Here is a 16347-nt window from a genome sequence, read left to right as displayed (position 1 = left end):
GTTGGTCGATATTTTCATTCAAACTTTCTTTTTGTCTTTGGGCTACAGTACCAAAACCAAACCCACTGCTACTGAATCAGTTCTAACTCATAGCGACCCTAAAGAGTTTCCAAGGTAGGGGAGGTAATTACCTAGTTTGGTGTTTCAAGCTCTTTCTTGAAGCTTAAAACACTTGACAAATTGGCAGAGCTAACTTTCAAATAAATAATCTGCCATAAGACTCAGTTCAATAGTAGCTTTATTTCTAAAACTGTGAGCTGTGCAATATCTCCCTTCCCATCCAAAGCCACATTAATATTTACTAAGAAGTATTTATTCTACCTCCAAAATATCTCTTCAGTGCTTCCTCCTGGTCTCTTGTTCTGTCACTGCCTTCTCCTACTTTCGTGGCATTCTCACTTCCAGTCTATTTCTCGTTACCTGCTTCCCCAGGCAGGCAGCTATCTCATATTACACTGGTGACTTATTTATTTACTTTTTAAAGAGCTCTGGTGGCATATGGATAAGGTATTTGGCTGCTAACCAGAGGCCATTTTTCTCTAGAAGACAAAAATTATTATCCTAGTGACTCCTTATCAGTTATACCTGAAATTCCAGCACTGGGTTGGCAGGAAAGGTTCTCCCCTTGCATCACAGCCTACTATTTCACAGTTTCATTTTCTACCATTTCTTTAACTCCGACTATGCTCAGCATGAAGGAATCTGTCAATATTCCTTCATACCTCAAAGTCTTTGTCAATGACAACTTCTCTGCTTGGCATGTACATCCTCTGTGTTCTGTCCCCATCCAGACAACTTTTACTCATCCTTCATGCTTGGTTGAAACACTGAAAAGCATCTAAGAAGCTATTTTTGACTTTTTCAGACATAGGTAGGTCACTTCTACATCTTTGACCTTGGAGAATATATGACATTATTAGAGCTTTGCTTTATTTTGTTTCTTTTAAAAAAGTTACGTATTTATCATCAGACAATATAAATTAAGAAAAGTTGATAAAAAAACAATGCTTCTTGGATGAATTGAAAGAATGCCTCTTTTACTTAAGATGTTTCCACACTTCATGAGCCAATATGGAAAATAACATGTTTTGGGAAATAACATGTTTTGGGAAAGAGAAGCTAGGAAATATAATTATGGCAGATATGGGGTGGGGGAACAGTCATTACTTTCAAGGAGCTAAAGGCAACTAGAGTGATGGATAAAAATCCCAGTAACTACTACTGAAAAAAAAAAAAAAAGAAGAAGAAGAAGAAAGAAAAACATGTAGCACGACAGGAAGAGAAGGAAGGAGACATATTTGAATTTAACTGTTGCTGTGTTTAGAAGGAGACACACAGCAACTTTATGTATATGAGACAAAGTTAATGATGAATTCCATTAGTGTTTTAGCCATAATTTTCTCACTTATGGCAAGTATCAATTCCTACCTCATACAGTTAAAATATAGTATGAAATGGCATTAATATAAATTTATATAGTTAAAACTATATCCAGTATTTAAGAGTATATTTTTTGATTCTACAAATGATCTCAAAACTTGCTCTCATCCCTGACTCCTTGGCTCTGTCCTCTGTTCTACCAGGTGCCCCAGTCTTTCTCTGGACTTCTCCTCATTCTGTACCAACTTCAGGGCCAGGAGTTCATGCTGTCAAAGGCTAAGCAACCTGAGAAATGGGGAAGGGGAAGGTGATGCTAAGGTCTCAGCTCTTTAGAAGAAATGTCTTTTTTTCTACTCCTCCAAAATACACCTTTTAAATTTTCTTTTGTCAACACTTATTCTCTAATAGATTAACCTGTCTTTAAAATGGTTAAATGTTGATTATAATAATTTACATATACCTTATGTCCCCTGTAACATTACAAAAACTTTTAGGAGACATTCTATTTCTTATTCATGTGTGTATGCACCACAGAGTTTCATAATTAACTGTGAATGGAAAAATGAATTCACCAATAGACTTGCACACATATAATCCTAGCAAATGGGAGAACATTACAAGGGAAAGCCAGTGGTGATACCATAAAGTGTCTTTGGCATGCCTTCAAGCCTCCATCAGCTCCCTGTCTCAAGGCAGCCTTAAAACAAACAATTTAAACAAAAACAGTGTTCATGGCAGGCAATGAAACTCATGACAAGTTCCTTTGACTTGCTATAGGAATAAAGGTAAGTGGGACTTATTTTTTTACTGAAATATTTTGTTTTAATATAACATCTCTTTTTGATTTTATGTGAGCCAAATTCTAATTCTCCTATGATAAAAGAATAAAAAGAAGCTCTCTGCAAACTACAGAAAATATTTTCTAAATATAGCAATTCAAAGGTTTCTATGTAAATCCAAGAGAAATAAAGGAAGCCATATCATTGGTAGGGCCAGACTCTAATGCCTATGTTAATTCTGACAAGAAACATAACTTTATAGGGGATGGTACATTTCTTGTTTCTTAGTATTTAACTCCCTTAAATGTAACAGTGAAAAGAACCATTTATTGGGTACTTACAGCACATGCAACTGTGCTTAATTCTCAGTGCAGGCCTGTAAGCAACGCGGTCAGACACACTAGGTCACAGAGTCAGACCAGGTTTGTGATCTTGTCCAAGATCTTCATTTTAACCTCTGAGCTCAGTGCCCTATGCTACCCTCCTAAGTCCAGGTAATGCATACTTATGTCAGATGTATGTGAAATACAGGTTTTAAAAAAAGTTAATGGTGTTGGATTCATTGTAATAAACTGGAATTAAATTTGATTATTTAAATTTTATAAATTGTCCTTAATACAAAGGCTTGTTTCAATTATTTAGGATAAAAAAGGAAATATACATATTTTTAAAATCCTAACTTAACAACAAATAATCACTACCTGCCCAAAAAAAGACAGCTCCACAGTATGTACTATATTAAAAAACAAAACAAAACCTAAACAAAAGAACCTAGAAATAATCCTTGAGCTGGCTATGTCTATTAGTCACTAAATAGATATAAATTTAGAAATGACTATTACAATCCTGAAATATACCATTTAATATTGTCCAAATCCTTTTTGTCTTGATTGAGAAAAACTATAAATATACCAATATGTTAGGCACATTTAGGATTTTTGTGTGGATTGCTTGAATAATAAAATCAATCAGTATAAAAATATAATTAACATGACAAGACAGACTCCTCAAATCTAATAAATTTAATACATTACATTCCCTGCATTTACTAAAATTAATTTTTGAGGAGTAGAGAATTATTAATCAATAAATCTTACTAGGCTATCCTTCCTACTTCCCACTGTATATGGTGGAGATTAGGATATTTTGCTTGGGTTTTTATTTTTGTGGTGGGAAATGGTGTTGATGTCTAATTTTAGTTTAGTTCATTTCCCATACCTGTAGAAAGCAAAATCAGTAATTTCACAGACAAGTTCCAAGAGAGACTGGAGACATCTTAAAACTGTATTACTGATCACTACCTAAGAGATATGAAAAATATTCAAATAACCAGTTCATTCTTTAAGGAAACCTATAGCCTTATGTGGAACTATCTCCAATAGTCTGGTCTAGTTAACGAAAGAGAAGAATAAATAATATCTCCTGTTGTTGCAGTCAAGGTTGGCCACTACTGCTTATGTTAATAGCAAATACAGGTCATCAGAGATAATTCTGGAGTATCACAAAAACTCAATAGAGACTGTTTGCAAAACATCTCAAAGTTCATTTAGTTTCAGATGCAAAGAAGATAATCCCATACAAATCCAATGTGATCTAAAGCTGTTTAAAATGGAGTAAGATTTTATTGTCATTTTGAAGAGTGGAAGGAACTATGTCATCCCTAAACCCCATAAAAACAGTATGGGCTGAGAGAAAACGGTGAATGCCATTTCTACCCACCATGGTGACTCATGACCTGCCCAGCAGCCTCCATGCTGACATTCTGGAGATAGTTGTGGCAGCGTTCCTTGTGCTCCTCCAGTGAACTGCGCTGCTTGTAGCTTCGTCCACAGTAGTTGCACTTGTGAGGTTTACCCACTGTGAAGAGAGCTCAGGGTTAGCAAACTGTCAGTCTCATCCACAGCACAATTAAAAGCCAACGCTTGATAGTTTGGAGAAAGGATTTAAATGATTTTCAGACTTAGATCTCTTCCTCCACTCTCTGATTCAGGCAAGAAATAATAATAAATTTCTACCAGGGCTAAAAGAGAGCAAGACCAGCAGATCATACCTCTCACCGCAGAAGACATACTGAATCAAATTCATGCTCTGTGTGTATTCCAGACCTGGAGGGTATGATGATCACTCTTCAAATTATACGACTTTTAAAATTTACTCTTGTACTCTCAGCTTTGACTCATTGAAAAGACAAATTAAGAGAATGCTAGATTTAAGAGAATGATTTTTTTGTGGGGTGTGTGACAGGATGGGGTAAAGGCAGGGAATTTTACTGAAGAAAACCAAAGTGCAACAACTTGAAATGTCATTCTTTAATAAAAAGAGATCATTCATGAGTACCAAGAAGATTCAAAGGAACCCAAGTGATGAGAAAAAGTACAGATAAACGCCTTGGTAATAACTGTTCACACATGCAAAACTCTGCGGCAGATCTAAGTGTATTCTCCATCATCAGCATTGCTCTCATAATACCAAGAATTAACCTACTTGGTGCTTTGAGTCAGGATTATTAACAATAACTACTTAAGTGGAACCATATTTAGTTACACGGCAATGGTGATATTTGCCAGCACATCTCATACTCAGGAAATGAAATGCTCTCGTAGCAAGAGAACCTTAGCTCAGGCTACCTGGCAAAATCCTATGACGATCACATAACAAACTTAAAAAAATTGGTGAAAGAGAAAAAAAGGGCTTCTGTGGAAAGAAGCATGTTTTAATGTATGACTATATATGCATATATATATATATATATATATATATATATATATATGTGAGTATTACTTAGCACTTTGATTCTTGGTTTTGAATGGACAGAGAACATAAAATGCCACATTGTCTGTGCCAAAACCTCAGTAGGAAAACACAGAATCAGGCCAATGTTTCTTCTCTGACTCCCATAAGAATCATTTAGTTTTGTTTAGGGAACAAACCGACAATTCTTTTTCATGGCCAAACATAGCATCCCTAATGCAGTCACCTTACAAACTCGTGCTATGTCACTGGTCACAGGAGGAACTGAAAGAAAGTAACAAGGCATGGTATTCATAGCTGCCTAAAAGTTTCACTATACTGATGTAAAACAAAACCCTATTAGGTTGTATTTAAGGTATACATAAGCTAAAATTAGTTATTTCAAAATTATAACTTTTGTAAAATTGTAATTCAAAACAAAAGGTATTTAGGGTCTACTGAGTCACTTTTTAAAATACTAGGCAAAGTAACTTCTTCCCATTTTTCAGAATCAAGAATTTCAAGGAAGTAGAAATCACGTAGCCAGGTGTATGTAGCATTTATATTACTATGTGAGAGCATAAGAAAGTCCAAGAAAATACTTTTAGTCAAAAATAGCCAGTGTAAACAATATAAATGTATTTATACATAAGTGCTATCTAAGACATGTATTACAATTGGTCCTTGTTACCTACTGCCAGTATTAAATTTTGAGTTATTTTGTGTTATTGCTTTAGAAATAGTGATAAATCTGCAGTGAACAACTCAAATAACCAATTAGTATTTATTAAGCACTTATTTGCAGTTAATAGCTCTGTCAAACTGTCCAATCCCCTCCCGGTCTTCTGTACTCTTCCTATCACATTGTGTCATGTAGTCCCTTTGTTATACTGTGAACATAGTCTCCGGTGCGTTCCTTCCCCTTTACCTACAGGCAATCTCTGCAGCTTCTCAACTTAATAGAAACATGGTTTCCTTCAGCTCCCCTTGGCTCACAATCCTCTATAAACTCTCCACTCATCTGATAAATAGGAAAAGGCTATACTTTTTACTGCTTTCATTACCTTGCTACTTTTGTTTTTGAAATCTATCCCACCTGCTTCACATTAGCTCTTCTCATTTTGTCATTTATTTTAAAACATCATTGCTTCCTCTTCATCCTATCCTTGTTATAGTTGAGTTCAACAGCATTTCAAGAATTGTTAAAAAGATAAAATCTCTAATTTCCCAACTTTCATCTTCATTCTACTCCAGCAATCTACATACTAGGTGACATGCTGGATTTGACATCTCTTGTAACTATTTTATCTCCAAGGAACTCATTCCACCTTCTTCTCTCTCTCTCATTTGTTCACTACCTACTTATTAAAAACTTACTATTATTACTATGATGAGTCTGGAATGGAAAGTGAAAATCAAATTCAAATGGACCCTTTTATTCATGTAACTGATAGTCTCTTAAGGAAGACAGACATTTAATAAATATGCAAACAATATTTCACAAATTACGTCAAGTTCTACAAAGCAAAAGTATGGTGTGCTACTATGATGTGGAGAATCTAATTTAGTTTGAGAAGGTTGGACAGGAAGGTCTGTCTCAGGTAGGAACATTTAGCTTGGTAACTGAAGAAACAACAGTTAGCTAGACTCTTAATTTCTACTGAATAAAGTTCAAATCCATTAACCTGGCATTCAGCACCTTATACAATCAGGCTTGAAAGCAAACTTTCCATTTTCTGTCCCACGTTCTCACCAAAATCACCTTGCACTTTTATACTTCTGAGCTTTGGTTTCTTCTGCAATGACTTCATACAATTTCTGTCTTTTGAAATCCTATCCATCTTTGTACTCCCATCCTGCCTAACTTCATTCCACTCAAAGGGAAACTTCCCAACTAAAGAACTGTAACTGAATTGGCTCTCATGGTTAGGAGATTAGCAAATTCATGTCGAAACTGGGGAGCTCTGGAGGTGCAGGGGTTAAAGCATCCAGCTGCTACCAAAAGGTCAGCAGTTGGAACCCACCAGCCACTCCACAGGAGAAAGATGAAGCAGTCTGCTTCTATAAAGGTTTACAGCCTTGGAAACCTATGGGAGGTTATTCTGTCCTAAAGGATTGTTATGAGTTGAAATTGATGAGATGACGACAGTGGGTTTGGGTGGCGCCGTGGTTAAAGCTTTGGGCTGCTAACCGAAAGGTTGGCAGTTTGAACCTACTAGCTGCTCCATGGGAGAGAGATGAGGCAATCTGTTTTCCCAAAAGATTTACAGGCTTGGAAACCCTAATGGGCAATTCTACTCTGTTCTATGTTGTTGTTGTTGTTGTTATGTGCCATCGAGTCGGCCCCGACTCATAGCGACCCCTCCTTGGGTTTCCGAGGCAGTATCACTACCGAAGTAGGATTGCCCAACCTTCCTTCTGAGGAGTGGCTGGTGGGTTTGAACCGCCAGCCATCTGGTTAGCAGGCAAGTGTCTTAGCCACTATGCTACCAGAGCTCCTACTCTGTTCTATAGGTTTGCTATGAGTTGGAACTGGCTCAATGCAATGTGAGAAACTGGAACAATGTATAATGTCTCTTTTTACCCACAAATAGTTCAGGAGGTGCTCTGTTCACAGAAAGAACTAATAAATGGAGTTTTCATGAATGATATCATTTCCTGAGTCTTTTAATAATTTTTTCTCATAGGTTTTTTTTTTAAGTTTTTTCTAATTACAAAAACAATACATTGATATAAAAATTTTGAAAAAGATTTGCCAAAACATCATTCGTAATAATACCATTCAGAGATAAGTATCTTTTTTTTTAACATCTCTGCATCATCCTCTTGTATTTTTTCATCTTTATAAGGTTAAGTTTATTCAGCTGCTATGATACAAAGCAAGCCCTGTGTGAAAATCACGGTGGTACAGATAGTGAAGGTGGTGGTATTCAATCTGTTTTCAAGGTTTGGGAAATCGTGCAATCCTCAGTAAGGTGCACATTCTCATTAGTAAATATTGTTTCTGCTTACGAATGAAATAAAATTTATTTTGCTTTCAATTTATGTGTGTTATTATTATTTTTTCCCCAACGACTACTAAGTTGCTGGGACAGAAATACTTATTAAGTTTTAGTAAGTTGTTTGAACCTAACTACCAAATATATGAAACTGTTGCATATTTCTTTTTGGGCTAAAAACACTGAAAAAAATTAATAGGACACTTAAAAAAAGTAATAGGACACTAAAGGCATTGTAGGAGCTCTGGTGGTATAGTGCCTAAGGCATTTGACTGCTAACCAGAAGGCTGGTGGTTCAAACCCACCAACCACTCCTTGGAAGGAAGACTGGGCAATTTACTTCCATAGAGATATTGCCTTGGAAACCCAAGAAGGGGTCCCTATAAGTCAGAAGCACATCGATGGCAGTGAGTTTAAAGGCATTGTGAACTAAGAAAATCTGAATACCATATAATTCATGTTTCTCTTAAATCTGCATTAAACAGCAAAAAAAAAAAAAAAAAAGATTAGCCATTTGTCTGCCATTCTTTCAAATGGTCTATTCAAAGCTTTTGCCTATTTACCAATCATGGTCTTATTATTATCTATCTAAAAAATTTGCTCAATTTATGTATGTTGTTGCTATGCTTTAGGTGCCATCAAGTTGTCTCCAACTCGTAGTGACCCTGTGGACAACAGAATGGAATGAAACGGTCTGGTCCTGGGCTACCCTCACATCATTGGTGTGCTTGAACTCATCACTGTAGCCACGGTGTCAATCCACGTCATTGAGGGCTTTCTCCTCTTTCGCTGATTCTCCACTTTACCAAACATGGTATTAATGCTAATAATCCTCTGACCTATTTCTTATTAAATATTTAGATTTTTTTTTTTAATGTTTAGCGGTTTTCAATTTTCTTGTGGTTAAATTGGTTGATACTATTCCCTTGTGTTATTTATCTGATAAATATATACACCTATTTTTTTTCTTAAGGTAATTTTTTTTCTAAAAATCTTTAGACATTTTAAAGCCACCAGGATTTTTCTGATAAAGTGTTTAAGTTGGAAGAGAATATTTTCAAAAAGAAACAGATCCCTACTTGAAAAATGAGCTATTTTTCTGAAAACTTCCTTATACAAAATCATTTCAGTATGATTATGAATCTGTCAAAATATTATTGTAAAATAATTTTTATCTCACTAGGTAGAATTTACCAATGGTGATGTGGAGAGAATGTTAAATATTAAAACAAGTATGTGAAATAGTATATTTAATGATTTCTTGGATGTTTTCAATGTATGTGAGCATATCAAAGGTTCTTTTTGGTCTTTAGATTAAATAACAACACAAGCAAACAAAAACTGTTTAATCCCATGTTTCCCTAATTATTTTCAATATAGAACTATTTTTCTATTTTAATAACTAGTGATTTCCTAAGTAAATATATTTTCTGTGGACATACTTTGGAAAGCACTGCACTATGATAATATAATAGACACATACTGCTGGCATTAATGCATTTTACTGTTCTTTTATAGAATTTACCAGGTGTTGAGCAAGGACATGTAATTCCTTTAGTGTTCATTTAACAAGTGTTTATTGTGTGCTTACAATGTTCCAAGTACTGTGTTCTAGATGCTGTGGAGACAGCAGTGAAGCAGACAGGTACTAACCCTGCATTCACAGAGCTTACCTTACTTAACCATTCAAACATTTCTATTTGATTTATAATAATGTTAATTTTTAAATCAAATAATGAACTTTAGAGGTAGGACAAAATAAGAACTCATTAAATATTAGCCATTATTTTTTTTATCTTTAATAGACTGATGTTGATCATTGACTAGGACACACATAAGATGGTTAGACTCAAGCCACAGTCTTTTCAAACACCTTATGAGCATGTAAAAGCTGGACAGTGAAAAAGGAGGGCAGAAGATGAATTGACACATTAGAACCAAGGTACTTGGTGAAGATTACTGAAGATACTATGGACTGTCAAAAGAACAAACAGATCAATCTTACTAAGAAATACAACCAGGATGTTCTTCAAAAGCAAGGATAGCAAACCTTAGACTCACTTACTTTGGACATGCCATTAGGAAAGACCAATTTCTAGAAAAGAACACCATCTTTGGTAAAGTATTAGACCAATGAAAACGAGGGAAACCTTCCAAGAGACAGACCGATACAAAAGCCATAATAATGGACTAAAATATACCAATGATCATGAAAACTATCCTGAAGATGGCACAGCACCAGTCAATATTTTGTTCCACTATGCTTACAGTCTCGGAAGGAAGGTTGGGCAATCTACTTCCGTAGTGATACCGCCTTGGAAACCCACGGAGGGGTCACTATGAGTCAAGTCCGACTCAATGGCAAACAACAACAACAACATGCTTACGGTCACTAATAGTCAGAGCTGGCTCAACTGTAACTAACAATAACAATACATATAACCTCCTTGACCTCCATTAATCTTAAACACTAACTTTCTAGTTAATGTAAGAATATTTAACTTGAAGCATACATTCATTCACTCATTCATTCAATCAATATAGTAGTAAGGGATGAAGAAGCAAACAGAGTACAAGATCTCTTCCTTTGGAGATGCTGGATTTAGTATTTTTTCACTCATGTATGTGTATATATATATATATATATATATATAAATGCTTATTATCACCATATTTCTATATACTTTAATTATATACATATATACATATTTCTATATAATTTAAATTGCTACTATGGCAAATAATTTTTGATACTTTAAATACAAATTTAATTATAGCCTAAATATACCTTTTTTTAAAATTTTGGTTTGAATACACCTTACATGTTTATAATGAATGATGCTTCATTTTAATCTTCCTCATCTGTTTGATTTTCTACCATTTGGAAACTTTCTTCTAAGATCTGGCAAGACAGTACAGGTTGTGGATGGACAAGTTTCTTTGACTCAAGTACACAGATCAAGCAAAAAATAATAACAAGGGAACAAGGGACGGTGGAGATTAGCTTACCAAAAAAAAAAAAAAAAAAAACCTAGCGTGCTGTGCCCTTTGGATCACTGAGTGAGTAATGAGGTTGGCATACAAACACTTCAGTTCTGCCACAGAGTTCCAAACATGCCATTCCTGCAGGCTCAGCGATTTGAAAGGGAAAGCTGTATGTGAAATATCCACAAGTTACAACTGTCACAGCAATATCCACTTGGGGTGTATAAGCTGTTAGTAAACTTCAGAGTGGTGACAGTGTCTGTAAAAGACTCAAAAGAATGAGAAAGAATTCCATGAATTTTGTTCATTTCTTTAGGGAAAGGTGGAGAGAACGGTTCTAGTAATAAACTGATTTAATGGCCTTCCTCCAAAGTGAAAAGAACTACATCAAATGAACTAGGTTACAGAAAACAGACTTCCCTGTAATCGTTCCTTCCAGAAATGCCCGCATTTAAAAAAAAAAAAGCGAGACTAAATTCATAAAACAAGAGATTGTAGATGTGAAAACCTTTTTTCCAAAAAACATTTTTTAACAATTATATAAAATAGGGTATATATATACAATGAGTATTTGTCTGGGGGGGAAAAAAGAGATGGATTGTCTTACCAGTTGACCTGACTGAAGGTGGTTTTTCTGTCCTGGTTAAATTTCAATAGGCAGGGCCTTAAGTGTGTGGTTTAAGAGTCAGGAATGAAGACACTAATCCCATCCCTTCTCTTCAGTGTTTACTGCAAAGCATACAGAGTCACCAAGGGCATCAGTAGTAGCAGGACTTGATGGGTGACATTAGCACAGCACAGTTATGCAAATCATGTGTGCAACTGACACTGGTTGTGTAATTATCAGTGTAATCTACCTCTATCACCCACCACCAGGAAGGAAAGGAGGGGTTCAGGGTGGGGAAAGTTCACACTTGGGAGATCACACATGAAGTGGGCCAGGTGCCAGGTCTACAATCAGGTGAAAACAGTTTCTTCTCATGAAACGCCTCCAGGACAAATTTACCACATTTTATGCACTATCACTATTATGAATGAGCAGAACTAGATGCAATTTCTGAATCAGCATCATTTAATCCAATAGTTCTATCATTATATTGTCCACAGACTAGTATTTTTTTAAACAATCTTTTTGGGAAACCTAGTTGAAAAATGTTATGGTAATCTTATTTTAACATGTTGTCACTATGAAAATAATTGAATATAATAATCTTTTGGTAAGGACTCAATTTTCAGGCTTTTGTTGTTGTTGTTATTCATTCATTTCACAAACTAAGCAGTACTGTTAATACCCAAAGGTCTCTGAACTGCAGCAATCCATGGTTACAAATCATTGCGTGCATTATGTAAACTGAAGGCGCTTATTTATTTATATTTTTTCCAACAACCACAAAAAATACAGTGAAGTGATTATGAAGTAAATGGCTGAATAATTTTGGGAAAAGAGCTACGTGGAAGAGAAGAAAGCACAGCAGAAAGCAAAGCAAGAGAGAGAAGGGGACAATGATTAAAAACAAAAACAAGACGGAAACAAGGTGTTTAGGAAAGTGAGTGCCTACAAATGCTGCATGAACTTTAGACTATTTTAGTTTCTGGAATTCCTGACTGGCCAGTGATCTGAAGGAAAGGGGATTTCGTTATGGCTATGATAATGAATATCTAATAAAAAATGAGAAGATGGTTGAGGGTGTACCACCTTCATGACAAAATAACAGACTGTCTTATATGAGGACATTTTCAACTGGAGCATTTGACATTAAGTTATTTCTTTAACAATAAGGTCAAAGATTAGCTCTGTATCAAGCCAAACCAGATACTATTTTTGAACTTCATTATCAAGAGGCTTGAAGGCAAAGGAAGAACCAATCTCTTCTTCATAATTACTCTGAGGACAGGTAGTTTATACCTTAGAAATGACTGTTAGTGGTTTAACAGCCTGAAAAGGTGAATGTCTAAATGCATCCCAAAGTAGGACGAGTCATGATATTTTAGTTTATAGGTAAATTTTCATAACAGGTAAAGGGCTAGCTAAAAAAAAAAAAAAAAAAAGAAAGGGAAAAAAAAAAAAAAAAGCACCCAAAAAATTTTTAAATGAGTTATCAGCAACCAGTCTACTATTCAGGTGCTAGATTTCTGAACAAAATCAATATTGGGAACTGATGGAAGCATTCAACATTTCTGAATTATACGTGTACATTAGATAAAACCTTTGGAATGACAGGGATTTGAAAATGACAGTCTTGACATAAATAAAAATGTGCAATGGGGAGAACAGAGGTAGCTATTATTTTAACAGATGTACATTTACATATCTCATCTAGTCCAGTTCCTTTTCATAGAACAAAATAGCTGTAAATTGACAATGAGATGTAACAAACTTCTTAAAGTGAAAACTGTCACACACTAAAGGTTACCAAGTAGCACTGTAAAAAAATCAGCATTCTTGAGAAGTTTAGAACAAACTACATATATCTATTCAGACTAATTTAAGACTTATTGGTCTTAAGTTGCAAGAACTTTATGACATTGGAAAGATTCTCAAATTTCCATTACTCTAGCATTTTGTGATAAGATATACCATGTAAACAAATAAAAGAATTATATACTATATACTAAATAGTAGTTTAATTGAAAGCTAGTTTTCCTTAGCTTAATCAACAATTCCAGAAACTAAAACCTTTATAGAAGGTATTAGTAAAAACAGGAAGTAATTTTTCTTTTCTTTAAATGAGGATGAGCAACATAAAAATAATAATAATTAAAAAAAAACCTCCTGCACTGGTTTGCTGTGTTGAGGATATTTTAGTTCTCTCTCTCTCTCTCTCTCTATGAAAAATAACTTCATGTTAGAACAAGCATCTTAAAAAATATGCAATTGTTAAGGAATATTTAGCTTTTTTTAGACTATAAGAGATAATGAAAACGATTCATATATTAGGTGTATTGGGAAAGAAAGTGAGTGATTAAAAATACTACATAAACTTTAAGAATATTTTAGCTTTTGGGACGCCTGATAGGCCAGCAATCTAAAGAAAAGGGGATTTTATTATGGCTGTGGTAATGAATTTCTTAGTTTAAAAAAATGACAGTATGTTTGAAGGCATACCATGCTCATGGCAAATTAACATAGATTTTTCATTTTCAAATGCTCTTAAATGATTCTATTAAAAAAATATTGCATTTAAGGTGAGATTTACACAGCAAATTAAGTTCCTATGTAACAATTTCTACACAAATATTCAGTGATATAACTTACATTCTCACTTGTTCCATTCTGGTTGTACCACTTACAGTACTCTAGTTTCCCTGATTCCTTACCTTCTCATATTTGCTTTAGAGTACTTTTTGACCATTTTGTCTCCTAAATTGATATATATATATATTTAAAATGAGCTCATTACTCACAGGTGATAATCTTAATTTTATGATCCAATCTGTTACTTAGCTAACAGGTGACCTCAAGTTATAATTTTGGTTTAAGGTTTGAAATGTATCTCAGGGCAACAGCTCTGGGTTATCTTCTAGTCTCCACTGCTCTAGTAAGGCTGGGCTTTTTAGAAATTTAAGCTCCCACATTTTTGTTTCATTCTATAAAGATTCATAAATGATCTATTGTTGATCAATGAATAATCTTCATGGGAGTCAGAAACCAGTAAAATTTCAGGGCCAAAATGGAATCTTCGATCTGACATGAAGACATTCAAGACTGTGTGAGGGGTTTTATTATTTTTTATATTTATACTTTATAAAAAGAAATGTATAACATATATATTAGTAAATTTTGCAAATATTAAAATAAATATACTTCACTGTTTTAAATCTTTAATTTCAGCACAGCAGAAAAGTATGTGGGAAGTATATCTAAAACACTAATTAGAAAATAGTCTGCAATTCTAGAGTCCCCTAGATTTTTTTATTTTTTTAAATAACAAGTATGCTAAGAATTATTTTGATTAATAGGGGTTAAAGGCTTAATTAAAACATTATTTCCCCAGAGTATTGGGAATGATAAAGACAATTAAAAGGAGTAATGTACAATGCCTAAAGCACTCCAATCAAAATTTAAGAATGAAAGGAGTATAACTACCTGTTAAATTTATGGAACAAAACCAATAAAAATTATTTTTGTAGTAGGAGCATGATTCCCTAATTTACCATTAAAAACTCACATAAGTATAACGTAACTTACAAATTATGTAAGCAAATTAGATGATTTATGTTGTAAATCTCACGGTTACTGAATTTCCCGTTGAGTTGGTTCTAACTTAGAGTGACTCCATGTGCTACAGAAGGAAACAGTGTCTGGCCCTGCACCATTCTCACAATCACTACGCTTTAGCCCACTGCTGCAGCCACCATGTCAGGACAGCTCATCATTAAGGGTCTTGCTCTTTTTTGCTGACCCTCTACTCTACCAAGCATGACATCCATCTCCAGGGACTTGTCCCTTCTGATAACATGTCCAAAGTACGTGTGATGAAATCTTGCCATCCTCACTTCTAGAGAGCATTCTGGCTGCAGTTCTTCCAAGACAGATTTGTTCGTTTTTCTGGTAGTCCATGGTATATTCAATAATATTTGCCAACACCATTATTCAAAAGCACAAAGTCTTCTTTGGACTTCCTTATTTACTGTCCAGCTTTCACATGCATACAAGGTGATTGAAAATACATGACTTGGGTCAGCAGCACCTCAGTCCTCAAAGTGACACCTTTGCTTTTTAACACTTTGAAGAGGGCTTTCACAACAGATTTCTCCAATGCAATAGGTAATTTGGTTTTTTGATTGCTGCTTTTAGGGACATAGACTGTAGATTCAAGTAAAATGAAATCCTTGACAACTTCAGTCTTTTCTCCATTTATCATGATGTTGCTTACTGTTCAGTTGTGAGGATTTAGTTTTCTTTATGATATAGTGTAATCCATACCAAAGGCTGTCGTCTTTGATCTCCATCAGTAAGTGCTTCAAGTCATCTCTGCTTTCACCAATCAAGGTTGTGTCATCTACTTATCGTAGGCTGTTAATGAGTCCTCTTCCAGTCCTCATGCTGTGTTCTTCTTCCATAGTCCAGCTTCTCAGATTATTTGCTCATCGGATAGATTGAGTAAGTATGGTGAAAGTCAAAAGCCCTGATGCACACTTCTGCTGATTTTAAATCATGCAATACCCCCTTGTTCTTTTCCAACAGTTGCCTCTTCGTCTATGTATAAATTTTACATTAGCACAATTAAGTATTCTGGAATTCCCATTTTTCACAATGTTATCTAGAATTTGTTTTAATCTACACACTCAAATGACTTTGCATAGTGTGAAATATGGGCAAACATCTTTCTGGTATTCTATGCTTTCAGTCAAGATCCATCTGATATCAGCAATGATAACTCTTATTTCAAGTTTGTCTTAGGCTGGGTTCTTAAGATAAGCAAAACACTGACACACACACACACACACACACACACACACACACATATATA

The 16347-nt window shown here is 34.8% G+C and overlaps 1 protein-coding gene across 1 annotated transcript in view; it reads right to left on the bottom strand.

Moving 5' to 3' along the window:
• IKZF2 (IKAROS family zinc finger 2) overlaps nucleotides 1-16347 on the bottom strand; it is a 188564-nt gene that overhangs the window by 13247 nt on the left and 158970 nt on the right. The window contains exon 5 of the mRNA XM_007959970.2: nucleotides 3879-4016. Within this exon, the coding sequence (XP_007958161.2) occupies nucleotides 3879-4016 (138 nt within the window). The remainder of the gene's footprint in view (nucleotides 1-3878; nucleotides 4017-16347) is intronic.

The sequence above is a fragment of the Orycteropus afer genome, unplaced genomic scaffold (genome assembly GCF_000298275.1).
Source record: "Orycteropus afer afer isolate SDZICR_OR568_19922 unplaced genomic scaffold, OryAfe1.0 scaffold00002, whole genome shotgun sequence".
Lineage (NCBI taxonomy): Eukaryota > Metazoa > Chordata > Mammalia > Tubulidentata > Orycteropodidae > Orycteropus > Orycteropus afer.
This window is presented reverse-complemented; position numbering and strand designations above follow the sequence as displayed.